The sequence below is a fragment of the Zootoca vivipara genome, chromosome 6 (assembly GCF_963506605.1).
Source record: "Zootoca vivipara chromosome 6, rZooViv1.1, whole genome shotgun sequence".
NCBI classification, from domain to species: Eukaryota; Metazoa; Chordata; class Lepidosauria; order Squamata; family Lacertidae; genus Zootoca; species Zootoca vivipara.
This window is the reverse complement of record NC_083281.1, coordinates 47,453,054-47,467,471: the sequence shown is the minus strand read 5'-3', so window position 1 is coordinate 47,467,471 and position 14,418 is coordinate 47,453,054. Positions and strand designations below refer to the sequence as shown.

The 14,418-nt window shown below is 44.5% G+C and overlaps 1 protein-coding gene across 7 annotated transcripts in view; it reads right to left on the bottom strand.

Annotated features, from left to right (window-relative positions):
• The window catches only part of HYDIN (HYDIN axonemal central pair apparatus protein), a 174,777-nt gene that overhangs the window by 120,041 nt on the left and 40,318 nt on the right, over positions 1-14,418 (bottom strand). For all 7 annotated transcript variants that reach the window (XR_009557771.1, XM_060275916.1, XM_060275918.1 and 4 more), the window contains 6 exons: positions 14,066-14,301; positions 11,806-11,906; positions 9,590-9,725; positions 8,916-9,080; positions 6,379-6,531; positions 2,480-2,718 (listed from right to left, as the gene is read on the bottom strand). Coding sequence is in view for 6 of the 7 variants with exons in the window: in XM_060275916.1 (XP_060131899.1) it covers positions 2,480-2,718; positions 6,379-6,531; positions 8,916-9,080; positions 9,590-9,725; positions 11,806-11,906; positions 14,066-14,301 (1,030 nt within the window). In the remaining variant the exon portion in view is untranslated. The remainder of the gene's footprint in view (positions 1-2,479; positions 2,719-6,378; positions 6,532-8,915; positions 9,081-9,589; positions 9,726-11,805; positions 11,907-14,065; positions 14,302-14,418) is intronic.

The window sequence follows — 14,418 nt, the reverse complement described above, 5'->3', positions numbered from 1 at the left end:
AACAAGATTAAAAACTAGAGGTGTGCACTGCTCCCAAAATGTGACTTGCACCTGTAGCTTTGGAAAGTATCCCAGTTTGTTTGAGAGTTGTTCTATGTTTTCCCAAGAACCAAACTAGTAAGATCTATTGAAAAGAAAGTTTCTCTATAAAGGGGAATCTAAAAACGTCTCAAAATTATTTTTCTTTTCATTGAAGTGAAATTAAATTTGTTGGCGTAGGGGTCCCTCCAGAGTAGATTACACCTATTACAGGTTGTATACTGATACATCCAGAAAGTTTTTGTTTTTAAAAGAAAAACTATTGTTTTCTGCCAGAACTGGAAACCATTTGCAGCTAAGGGAAAGAAGTCTTCCAAATGTCAGAATAATAGGTGTCTTGTCAGACAAGACTTTACCATTTTTTGAGTGGCTATGATAGCAATCATAGTGGGGCAAAGGGTGAGGGTCCCAGGAAAGACAGGGTATGTGAAATGTCACCTCCCAAGGAAGGACTGTTACCCCAAGGATCACTGGTGGAGATAGGTTTATGATTTCCAGCAGGAATTTTTGGGAATACAACCTCATCTCTCTGGGAGAGAATTTTCTCTCCATTGACTACCATGGGGGAAGGGGGTGATTGTGGAAACAACAGTATAGATGCATGAGAAAAATAACACCTTAAAATATTTACTTCAACATCCCTATCACAAATCAGTGTTTAATCCCAGGCATCAGAAAATAAGAGGCTGGGATCAGGGGCGTACCCAGGATCAAAACTAGGAGGGGCAAGGGGCGGGTCAAGGGGCGAGAGGGGAGGGGCCACAAAGTGGGAACGTGGGTGGGGCTATGGAGCCCAGGTGAAACTGACTCCGGTCTCACCTAGGCGCCGCGAAGCTTTTTGCAGTTGGAGGCGCCGGGGCTCCGCTGACAGCATGCAGCCAGGGCGCTCGCTCTGGCCCGCCTGGCTGCCCCCGGTGCACTATGGCCAGGACCCCGGCGGAGCGCGCAGCCGTGGGTGAGAGCAGCGCTGCCGGTGGGGCTGGTGGGCAGAGGCGGAGGCGGAGCACAGCCCAGCGAAGCGCGAGAACGGCATTCCCGCCTGCCGCACCACGCCCTCCAGCTTCCCGTCGCACTCTCTGGTTCCCCGCCGCGCATGGCCTTGCCGGAGTGCACGATGGGGAGCTGGAGGGAGGGCGCGGCGCGTTGGGCGGGAACGCCGAACTCGTGCTCCCCCAGGGTGTGCTCTGCCTCCGCCACTGCCCACCAGCCCCGCTGGCAGCGCTGCTCTCGCCCACAGCTGCGCCAGCCCTGCTTCTAGGGGGGCAGCTGCCCCCACGCCCCACGCCAGGTACGCCCAGGGCTGGGATTAGAAGACAGACCCGTCTGTCAAAATGAAAAAAATCCCCCATCCCTCCACCACTGCTTCCCACTTCAATGGAGGGCATTTCCCTAATTAGCTTGATTTTGCTATTTATAAAATGAAGCCATCACTCTAAGGACATCCATGTCCATTGAGCAACTTGTGACCACAGGAGGTCCCTAACCCAGCTCAATCCTGCTTATGTGAAAACCTCACCCAAATCACTCCTATTTGCCTCATAAAATAATTCAGAAAGCTACCCCCATAGAAACGAGAGAGAGCAGATAAAGCAGCATAATAATAAGACAGAGATGTCCTTAGGGATGAAAAGGCAGCAAGGTTTCCATACACACCTCCTTGAGAAGAGCACCCTACAGTGGTACCACCAGGGATAAAGCCTTTCCTGTCTTTATCTCAGGGTATAGTGAGGTTCATGTTGCAGGAGGCAGTGCTCCACATAGGCCGTGCTCCATGAAGGACTTCAAAGGTAAGCATCAGTATTTTGAATTGTGCATGGAAATGGGTCCAAGAGTTGTTAAGTACTGGTGAATATTTTTTCACCACCTGGTTCAAGTTGAAAGCGTAGCAGTAATATTTGGAACTACTTGCAGTTTCCAAATAGTCTCCAAAAGCATCCCAACACACAGTGCACTGCAGTGACATAATATAGGGCTGAGTGCAAAGCCCAAGGGAGCAGATCATGCCAACTCCTAAGATTGTAAGTGCTTCTAGATCAACCTGGTCATCATGCCATGTTTACCTCAATGGTAGCTACAAAATGTGAGATTGGTCATTATTTCAGGTGTATCTACAGAGGGAAGCATTGTCTGTTATGTGAAGAGTTGTGCATACATTTTAGAATTGTTACCACCTGTGCACTTTCCACAGTCAGTCATTTTCAATGCATGCAGTGTAAGTGGGCACAGGACTACCCAAGAATGAGATTTTTTTGCTTTCACAAAATGGAATTTGCTCTATGGTACTGAAGTATACATTGCCTTTACTTGTAGGTTGCCAAGGCATCATGACAAGAGCTCAAGGTTTCCATTTGCTTGTACTGCCCTATGAGAATTAAACAACTCATATCCTTTCATCCAAAAAACAGAATACTATTTCCCACAAGCCACAAAGCCACCCTACCTGAAGCAGGGTCCCAGATCAATGGCTGGAGCAAAAGGTTTGTCTGTGACAATGGTGGTACCAATGCCAGTGGCCTGGATTGGGATGACGTAAGAATTGCTGTTCTCTATGCTCAAGTTAACTTTGTCCTGGAACAGCACAGTGTCATCCAGGTTAGCTATTAGCATGATCGATATCTCATTCTCTGGAGGGACAATTCCTTTATTAGGCTCAATTCTCCACAGGGAATTACTTCGGGCCTGAAACGCAATCCAAAAGCCAGTCTTAGCATCTATGTCTCACATTGCAAGGCATAAACTTATTTTTAGAAAGAAAGAAAGAAAGAAAGAAAGAAAGAAAGAAAGAAAGAAAGAAAGAAAGAAAGAAAGAAAGAAAAAAGAAAGAAAGAGCCACTCAGAGATACAGTAGTACTTAAAGCAGCAGGAAACATTTCTCAAGAAATTCCACATATGTAAACCCAGATCAGAAGCCACCAAAAAGCATGTGCCCATGGCTGCAAACTAGTGAGCTCACTTAGCAGAATTTGTGTTCTGTAGAGCAACACATAGACTGTGAAACCAAACAAATATTAAGCTGTCTATTAAATTAATTAAATGGGGACCACAACAACATATATATTTGCATTTCTGTAGTTGCATATGCTACAGTTAGTATTTTTGGACATTAGAAAGTAAGACTTTAGCTATACTTCGAAGGTATTTACAAATGGTTAAGTTCTGTCAGAGTCCTTCATTAAGTTATGGATGTTAAGAAAATAAAAATGAGAAGTTTATTGTTTTTTAAAAAAATGAGGATCACAACAGCACAAACTTGGCACACATCTTAGAGACCTGGGGTGCTTTTCAAAAACCAGGAGGCTGTTAGGAGAGCTGAATTGTTATTGCACCAAGTAGAATTTATTCTATTGATTCTCAGAACCTCAGACCATCAGAGCAAAGCCTCCCATTCTGTAGGACAGGCAGGAAGGTAGAAAAATGTTACAACAGGAAACAGAAAAATCACACAGCAAACAGATTGTTCAGATTTTTTATCAGTGTTTCTAGTTATTGGTCACTTTCCTGAAAAACATAAATCACAATCAATAAAATAAAAGTCAACTATAAAAATCACCCTACATCTCATAAACAGCAGCAAAATTCTAGATGCAAAATCTTTGTATCTGCCCATCAACAGCATGGAAGGAAGGCATTCCAATACTGTAAAGGGAAACCATCACCTGACACCAAGAGGTAGCCCACCAGAGCCCAGGAATTATCAGAGATGGACATCACAATGAAGGTGGCCTTGCTCTTTCCTCACCCAGGCAAAATGGGTGCAAAATGCAAAATGGGCCTTTTCTGTCCTTGTGAGCAGACCTCAAGGGATGGGGAAGAAATATGCAGGAAAGTGTTTCAGCAAGCACAGCAGAGCCAAGCCATTTACAGGGCTTGAAACGCAAATGCTAGAACTTTTAGTTCAGAAACCATGTAGCTGAACTACAGTAGTGGACACATTCTCTACATCTTGCTCCCACCAGCTGGGCAGGAACATTTTGCACTAGCTGCAGTTTCCATCTGCAGACACAGCGCCACAGAGAGCCCCACATGCTCATTGCTGCAAAAGCCCCACATGCCATTCAGGAGGACTGAAGCATGGAGTGACTCCCCCAACCTTGAGGCAGCTCAGGTGGGGAACTGCTTACAGAGGACCTGGAGGCACCAGTGAGGCCCTGGCACTCAGTCAGGCCCTGATCCACATGAAGAAGCTACAAATCTCTACAGTGCTCACTAGGTTCCCTCCTATTCACAAAATCTGTGGTGGACCCGTTTCATTGTGAGCAGAAAGTTGCCATGGGCAGAACAAAACAACGGTGTGTGGAATCTCAAACCTCTTCCTTGGAAGGCCTGGAAGCAGACTCCTTCCAAATTCTGTGCCATGTTTAATTATTATTATTATTATTATTATTCATTAAATTTGCATGCCACCCTTCATCCAAAGATCACAGGGCAGTTCACAACATAAAAATACAAAATAGGAACACAAAATACATAATAAAAAACAAAAACCAATAATCCCCCCTCCCACAAACACATTTAAAAGGACATTGAATGTTAATCAGCCGAAGGCCTGGTTAAAGAGAAACATTTTCACCTGGTGCCTTAAAGTATGTACAGTGAAGCCTTGCAAGACGAATTTAATTCGTTTCGTGAGTCAATTCGTTTTGCGAATCACGGTTTCCCATAGGAATGTATTGAAATTTCTTTTTTTGCCCATAGGAACGCATTAATTAAATTTCAATGCATTCCTATGGGAAACCACGATTCGCAAGACGAATTTTTCGCAAAACGAATTCGTCTTGCGAGTCACCATCAGATCGCAAGACACATACGTCTTGTGAAAAATTCGTCTTGCAGAGCATTCATCTTGAGAGGTACCACTGTAATGAAGTTGCCAGGTGAGCCTCCAAGGGAAGAGCATTCCACAAACAGAGAGCTACTACAGAAAAGTCCCATTCTCGTGTTGCCACTTTGTTCCAGTTGCTTCCTACCTGGGAAGGGCAGCCTGCCTCTGCCCACTGATGCACTAAACCGTTCTTACTCTTGGGTTCATGGCTTCACTGGGTTTTGAAGCAGCATCCCAACCTGCTCTCTGTAGTTAGGTCAAATAAGTCTGTTACCATATTCTTCAAATAACTGCAGAACCATCCCAACTCTGCCAGATACAGTTTACATTTCCAGACCAGTTCATATACACAGTTCTAGACCTGTACAGTTCACACTGGTAGTAACAGATAATAAAACACCTGGCTATCAAGTCCACCATCTTTGTGAAAATATAAAACCATTCCAAAAGTGGGCTAGTCTTCTGTGACCGCTTCACTGGCTGTACAACTGCTCTTCTTGTGAATTGTTGACAGTAATTAATAGAGAGGGAATGATCACTTCTGAAATTGCTCAGCAGTGCATTTGGCAGAGGAGGCACAGAGGCTGCCACACAGCTGTTAAGAGCACAGCTGGAGATGCCTCTCTCACTCCAAACAACACCCTCCCCTGCCACCAATTCTTATGCTTGTGAAATTCGACAGGATTCAAATGATTCCCTCCCCAGATGGCTAACAGTCTCAGTGACAGATCTTAGAAAGAAGGGCAGAGGATTAGGGAAGAGTTTGGTTTTTATTTCAGCCTTCTCAATAACATCCTTGGCTAAAGAAACATTTTTTGGAAGAGTGATAAAATTGTACTTCACACACATGGCCTCTGTAATCCTTACAACCACCTGGTTAAGGCAACTGTAATTATTATCCCCAAATTACAGATAGGAGACTGACGACATTGTCTTGCTTAAGGGCACCTTGTAAGGTCATGGCTGAGGCTAAGATTTGCACCAAGAACTTCCAGCTCATAGTTCATATTAGTACAGTATGTATTTGTCAGGTGCAAAATTCTCTGTGCAAAACACTCTGTAGTTGGTTCCTTCCTTCTTCGCCACTTACCTTAACTCATTTTTTTTCCTGAAAGAAAGTGAGAAGGGACCTATCCAGGCTTCCCAGCTTTACATCCAACATCCCTATCCCCTGGGCCACTTGCAGATTCTCAGCAGAAAGGCTTGTAGAGAATGCCTTGCCCCTGCTTACCAAGGGATGCAAATCACACCAGCACAGCTCAGTGACCATCACTACTATAAGGAAGAAAGGGGGAAAGGTACGGTTGGGAGACAATGGGAGCATCAAGTTATGTCAGTGAAGGTCTCATGCATTTGGAGGCCACCCAGAAACACATGAGTGCAACCACATCCAATGAGCTTTCAGCCCAAGATAGTTTAATGAGATGCCTTCACATACAACCAGACCACAGGCTATTATAGATACAATTCCTTCCCGTTCACAGTTTTCATTAGAAACCATGCCACACACTGCTTACCATCTGTGCCTCAAATGGTGCAGGAATAACAGATTGATTGGACAGATAGAGCACCCGAGAAACATCCTTTAAAACCTGGATAGAACCGAAGTCTAGCTTAGCAGGATGCACATAAACGACAGGGCCTTCTCCAAAGGACACAAGTTGGATCGTCTGTCACAGAGGATAACAGGAAACAGGAAACAAAGATGAAAAGTCAGCATCAGACTCTGGCTGTTGAAAGGGAGATTACTAAGGCCTTGGGTAGCCAATGTGATGTCCTTCAGAAGTGGTTGGGCTCAATCCCCCATCACCCCTGGCCATGAGTCATGCTGGCTGGGGATGATGGACTCCCAACAACATCTGGAAGGCATCTCATTGTCTGCCTCTATTCAAACTTCTTCAGCCTGACAAGATTTGGCTCAGTTGGAGGTCCCCACCTAAGCTGAGTACAGACCTGGGCCCTGCATTTTCAACCCTGAGGTCTCAGTTCAAAATAAATACTGCTGCTAGACTCTACTTGGGAGTCTGACTGCTCTTGCCCTTCACATGTTCACCAATATAATATAGGCAGACAGTCATTTTGCACATGAAAAGCCCACCTGACATGAATAAAAGGATTGATTTTGCAGACTCCAAAATGTATTTGCACAGGATAAGAAGGAAGTTTGCTATCAGTCTCAATGTTCTTGTTAACTGGTCCACAGTGACAATATAAGGCCAATTCTGCCAGAGGCAAGGCCTACTTGGGACTGGTTTATCCTTTAATCTTGACCTATCCCAGTGCCAAGCAGCCTGCCCCAAAGTGTGATCTGCTGGTGTTTTAATGTATTTTTAGTACTGTATTTTGTTTGAAGCCACCCAGAGTGGCTGGGGCCAGATGGGCGGAGTATAAATAACAACAACAACAACAACAACAACAACAACAACAACAACAACAATTATTACGGGACCGCCTCTCCTGGTATGACCCGCAGAGGACCTTAAGGTCCACAAACAACAATATTCTGGAGATCCTGAGCCATAAGGTGGCTAGATTGGCCTCAACTAGGGCCAGGGCCTTTTCAGTATTGGCCCCAACTTGGTGGAACACTCTTTCACAGGAGACCAGGGCCCTGCGGGATTTGTCATCTTTCCACAGGGCCTGCAAGTCAGAGCTGTTCCGCCTGGCCTTTGGGTTGGATTCGGTCTGACCCCTGTGTTTTCCTCCCTCATGGTTTGGATTTATGGACTACTTAAAATGAGGCTGCATTTTAAATTCTAAATTTTAATATTGTATTTTAATCTGTATTTTAATTAATTGTTTTCTTTTTTATGTCTTATTGTAATTTTATTGGTGTTAGCCGCCCTGAGCCCGGTTTTGACTGGGGAGGGCAGGGTATAAATAAAAAATTATTATTATTATTATTACTAGCAGTTAGGCGACAAAGCCCAGAGCATGCACAGAACATGCAACAAAGAAGGCAGATTATGAAAAGTAGGTGGAAGATTTTACATGCACCAGCCAGATGTGATACAGAAGGATACTGCAGTTCAATAATCTCTATTTAAAAGGCACTCATAAAAATGAAACAAATTGTAAACTGAAAAGACTCCATAATGGGAGCAAGAACTGTATACCCTACTTTGTCATGAATCTGTCTCTGCTTATTATGTGTTTCCATTGTATAATAATGCTCCTCCAGCACTAACATCTCTTTTGGGCTTAACTCACATTTCAGGTCTGCAGGAAAGATACTTTCTCATTCATGTTTCCATTTAGAATAGGAGAAAGCAGGGGGGGGGGTTTGCAGTCACTTCTTTTAAGAGTCAGACTTTCAGTCTCTTCCTCATTCCTGATGGGGATGGACATTTGCTGCCAAGGGCTGTAGGCACATGACTACCCCTCAAAGGCCTTCCTTTCTGAATCTGGTAAGGTGTGCATGTCCTAGAGCAGGGGTGGCCAACTCCCAAGAGACTGCAATCTACTCACAGGTCAAAGTCGTTGAGCTTTTTTTAGCAAGGAGGAAGACCCATTGGGGGGGGGGGTTCGGGTCAAAGTTGTTGAGTTTTTTCAGGGAGGAGGTAAAATTTTGAGCTTTTTTTTAGGGGAGCCACAGTTGTTCAGCTTCTTTGGGGGGAGCCAATGATCTACCAGTGATCTACCGGTACATCATGATCTACCTGTTGGACATGCCTGTCCTAGAGAATTTGGCATCTATCTCAAATATATTGTTTAGATTTCTGGCTAGGAAGAGCATAAATAAATGGCTTGGCTGGCCTTGATGAACTGCGGCTTTTAACAGTGCAAAATCACCTGGGGCAACTGTTGCTTCTCAATTTCATGTTCAAAAATAGCGTAAGAATACAAGTGGATTGCGGCCAGAAATTCTCATCTCTGTAATATGCAAATATCCCAGAGACATACTAGTTCTGAGCATGCATACATTACAAAGAAATGGACTTGTTACCATATACATACAACCCATTTCCCTGAGCATTTTAAGAGTGCAAAGGGGTGGGGGTGGGCAGGGGAGAAGACCTCCTTCTCACACAGGTCCCTCATTTAGTTCACTCACCAGTGGGAAGACTTCATTCCCAAAGACAGCAATGAAGGCTACTGCCTCCTGCTGCCCTTTCTCCTGGACTTCCAAGGCCAAGGGGATCTCGACAGTGGAATGAGGCTGAATGATACCACAAGGCAGAGGACTGGAATGCAAGACAGTGAGGGACTTCTCATATTCCTGGATGGAGATAAAAACACCACACCAAACCTTCAGAGAGAGCTGCTTCATACTTTTCACTTGCTAAGCTGTCCAAGTCTTCTCAGTGAAGAAACCTATTTATTTCATCTGTTTATTTCATCTCTTTTTTGTTTTTTAAAGATCTTGATGACAAAACACTCATTTTAGTTATCAACTTGGTTTTCATTGGTGTCCCGTCAGGGCTCTTCATGATTTTGAGTAGCTTAAGAACTCCAACAAAGAAGATTCCCATATTCTAAAATCAGATAAAGTCATCCGGGAACTGTGATAACTGGACTTAAACATTTCCTCTCTGCTCCCAGCTTTATCTGTAGCTACACTGCAAACATCCACCTTGCTGGAAAAATTGTCATAAGTTCCAAAACTCTAAATAATACTAGCATGGGGACACAGTCTGGCTCCCTGATGAGTCTGAAGCCAGTGGTGGGGGTGACCCTCTCCTTCATTCCTCAGGGCCTTTAAAATACAATAGAAACAACTAAACTAACCTGGGGAAGAACACCATAGCACCCTGGAAGATCACTTTCATTAACTAGTTTCACCATCTGCTGGTATGGGAACTTCAAGAAACAGCGGCCAAAATTCAGGATGGGATTAGCCACATGCAGTGGAGGCGTGCTGCATCTAGTCAGTTACATGAGCAAATAAACAGAGAGAAAAGCTTGTTTAGATCTGATAATGAGGAGACAGAGAATAATAATACATCTATCATTATAAAGAAGAGGCTCATCATCAGCCATGTGGCCACTAGAATTCAGAAAGGCCAAGTTCCTAGCACACCATCTCAAAGTAGATCCGAAGTGAAGACGATAGACACAGACCCTCACTTGGCAATAAGAGGGATGGAGAGGGATCTTGCCCTGCACAATTTGTAAGCAGCCTGGCTTTCCTGGCTTTTTGAGTGTCAAGAGTCCTGCTGCACAAATTGTCAGATATGGCCTGGAAAATGTGGGATAACCAGCCTCATATTACCAACATAAAGGTAAAGGGACCTCTGACCATTAGGTCCAGTCGTGACTGACTCTGGGGTTGCGGTGTTCATCTCGCTTTATTGGCTGAGGGAGCTTCCAGGTCATGTGGCCAGCATGACTAAGCCACTTCTGGTGAACCAGAGCAGCGCACGGAAACGCCGTTTACCTTCCTGCCGAAGCGGTACCTTTTTATCTACTTGCACTTTGACGTGCTTTCAAACTGCTAGGTTGGCAGGAGCAGGGACCAAGCAACGGGAGCTCACCCCGTAATGGGGATTCGAACTGCCGACCTTCTGATTGACAAGCCCTAGGCCACAGTGCTACTCGCATCCCTATTACCAACATACATATATCTAATTAATGCATGAAGGTTTAATACCATAGAGTAAGCTGTCCTGCCAGGACGCGGGTGGCGCTGTGTTCTAAACCACAGAGCCTAGGGCTTGCCAATCAGAAGGTCGGTGGTTTGGATCCCTGCAACGGGGTGAGCTCCCGTTGCTCAGTCCCTGCTCCTGCCAACCTAGCAGTTCAAAAGCACGTCAAAGTGCAAGTAGATGAATAGGTACCGCTCCGGCGGGAAGGTAAACAGTGTTTCCGTTTCCGTTCACCAGAAGCGGCTTAGTCATGCTGGCCACATGACCCAGAAGCTGTCTGCAGACAAACACAGACTCCCTCAGCCTATAGGGCGAGATGGGTGCGCAACCCCAGAGTCATCCACGACTGGACCTAACGGTCAGGGGTACCTTTACCTTTACCTTTAAAGCTGTCCTGCCATGCTTAGCTATATCCACTCCCCTTACTTTGGGAGGGACTAGGTAATTAAGACTTTGTTTGCCTTCTAGTCTATCTGAGAAGCTCAGCATGTAAAGAGATCTGAGCTGGTTGCTCCAAGCTCAGACCACATGGCTCCAACAGGCCATTGTTCTGTTCCTATACCAATAATTTAGGAACTTTCACCACTGTAACTAAGTCAGGTTTTATTGCCTGTGCAACTTTTTCTGAATGCTGTACAGAAAAGCATATGAACCTGGCCTTTGGAGAGTTTGTATGTAAACCATTTTTAACTCACCAAAAGTATGGTCTTTTTCTATGCTGGGGGAAGAGGCAAATATTTTGGAACTCAAAAGGGCATACTGTATTTTAAAGGTCTAACAGCCTATATGTCCACACTTTACTTTGCTGCAGTCGGAAAATGCATTTGGTTGGTAGCTTATCCTAATTTATGAACAATTTTGTTTTAAATGCTTGGAAGGGGACAGGAGACTCAGATGTGGGGTCCTGGTGACATTATGCAGTACTGATGACTTGTCCAAGCTATTGGCCTCAGAGGAACTGCTCTAGCAGGCATCTTTTTGCCTTTCACTTTTCTGCTGAAAGAAAGCCAGGTTGTTTTTCTCAAGAGCCTGTTGGAATTTTTAGCACTGTCCATTTCTGTACATTCAGGGCTGACTTACCAGAGGCAGTGTGAAAGTGCTTTTTGAAACCAGGACTTAAAGTGCACAGAGGGAAGAGAAAGCAAAGAAATAAAGCAAGATAGAGGTGACAGGTCTTGCATTTTTCAGGTTGCTTTTACTGAAGCAGTCACAAACTCCTTATGTTGTATCTTGCTGCACCGGATTCTCAAACAATGGCAATTATGCTGTTGCAATGCCCATCTCATTCAGAATTGGCACAAAGGATGGGTTCAGCACAACACAGGATTCCAGCAAAGACAGCAATCAAAGTAGCAATACCTCGCTGTGATTGGGAGAGCCAGTACATCTTCTCCACTCCCCGTCACATCCACTACTAGTGCTGTTTCATACGTCTTCACAGTGTTGGAACATAAGGTCACCTGCCATGGGAAAAGGAAGAAAGAATTCAGGTTACAGGAACAAGGTTCATAACCTTGTGATTGACCAGCCCAAATCCCAGTCCCCCAAAGGCAGGCGTGTAAAAATATATAAGCAGAGTAGCCCTGGGATGTTGGGGCACAGAGAGATATAAAATAAAACAAAAAAGGGGTAAGGATTGCGACAAAATGTTTCTGATGGCGACATGCCCTAACAATCTTCAAAGCACTGTGGGCCAGTTCTCACCCAGCACAACCCATGTAAGATGTCTCACTGGCATTGTTTATTTGATGCCTTCAGTAGCCAAAGGTGAACGATCATCAAAGTGGGAGAAACAATGAAGCCAGCAGTGAATAGAAGAAAGTCAGCATTACCTATTGATCATACTGGTGAGCATATAAAATGTATTTGGGCGAATTTTGGTTAGGGGAAGAGGGCTCTGAAAGGCTGGTAATAAATAAAATTAAGTGGTCATGCCCAATTTTCTGTTCTGTCCTCCAGAGGTTTGACCATCCTCCAAGTCCCCCAGCATGCCCATGGAAATCTCCCCCCTCATTTGCAAAACAAAGAAACAGGCATGGGTACCATCACCACCACCCACAAACAAGCACACAAGACAACCTATTTTATTGACTACAATGAAATGCTTCTTTCAAGTTTAATTTCAGTGGAGGGAGTGTATCCTGTGGGCACCAGGGAAAGTCTCAGCAGCTGCATGTGCATCTACGGGTGCCACACTGGTAACCCCTGATTTGGGGAGACAGGAGCACAGCAGAAATAAGCTGTATCTTTAAAAGTTTGGTCACCTTAATGTCATCTTTGATACCTAACAGTTTCGTTTTTTTAACAACCCTAACCTCCATGTGAGGGGACATACTTTCCTTGAATGAATGGGGATTAGTCACCCTGTGAGATGTGTGCTCTTAGCTGATGCACTACTTGGAAAGATAAATGTATAGCTTCCTAGCCCACTATCTGCATGGAGTGTGAATGGGTGAGAGAACTGTGTCCTCTGATGACCCCATTATATGATGGCTATCCTCTGTGAACTGTCATCTCTGATTGATTGACTCAGGTTGATCCCATCTTCTCCCAACTATATTCTTCTATTAAAAGGGGGCTGTGAGTTCTCAGTGCTGTACAGTATAGGTAATAGATATGGAAATGTGAAAATCAGTAAGAGAGACACAACTTCTACCATTGAGACCTAGAGTGCACTCAATCAACGGACTTATTATTATTCTCCTTCTCCTATCCACCCCCCCTCTGTACTCACAGAGGCAACATGAACTATTTTTTCTGCCCTCTGTCCTAACCATCATTGGTCAGGAAGCAAGATGTTTACACTGTCATTCTTTGTTCTTATCTTTGTTCATATTTCCATCTAAATGTCTGTAAACTCTGATTTCCTTAATAAAATAAATACTTCATAATTTTAATTCTGTGCCAGGGGTAAATTCATACTCAACCCTACTCACATCACTACTGGGTCCCATGCTGTTAAGGGTCTTGCACCTCCCCCGATTAAAGGATTAAAGGGAGTTCTTTTGAAAGGAGTGTTGGACAGACACATCTTAAATACTGGCGACCTGGTTACTTCAATTGTAAGAAAAGCAAGACAGTGGCAGCTTTATAGGAAAGATTTTTGTGCTCCTTAAAATGGTTGGAGGTCCCAAGTAACCCCAATTTTTGCCCCCAAGCCATGAGGGGTGATGCAACCTTAATACAGTGATGGGAGAGAAAAAGGAGTTTCTGGGGGAAAAGATGGCAGGAGAGACATTCTGCAAGGAGCATCATTATGTGGCCTCAAACAGCATGAGGCAGAGTTTGAACATGCATTATTTTTGCAGGAGGAAAAGACAGAAAAGGCCATGTCCTGAAGATGCTACAAAGGAAGCAGCCCTTTGGATATAGGAGGGGAATTCTCTCTTTTCATTTGAGGTCACTGACCAGTTTCTCCAAGATGTGAACAGTATGAACATTACTGTAACTTAAATTGACTTTCAAGTGAGTGATTCTGCAACTCAATAATTGCCTCATAGCTTTAGTGAGCCTTTATAATACAATCTATCCTCAGCACAAGTTGTATAATCAATTTGCTGTACTTCAGGATCCACCTGCTCCTGACTGAGGACAAACAGCAGCATAAGTGGCACTGTACCTGGATTTGCATGAGTCCTTGTGAGCGGATGGTGCCTCGGTTGGGAGTGATGGTAAATTCTTTGGGCTTTGCCCCTCCATTGCGTGCCTTCCTCCACATTGGCCTTGAGATGTCAGAGGCTTGATGCTCACTCATGACACTTGGCTCCCCAGTGCCATCTCCTGGGACACGAAGGTCAAAGGTCATGGGCACCAAAGAGGTGTTGCTGAGGCAGCAGGACAGGGTCTGAGGGAAACCTGCAAGAGAATGTTTTCACTCAACAGGAATTGTGAAGGAGCTCCATAAAGGCACTGAAAGTGACCCAAAAGGACACTCATTTGGACTCCTCCACACAGTCAACTTTTTCTTTTAGG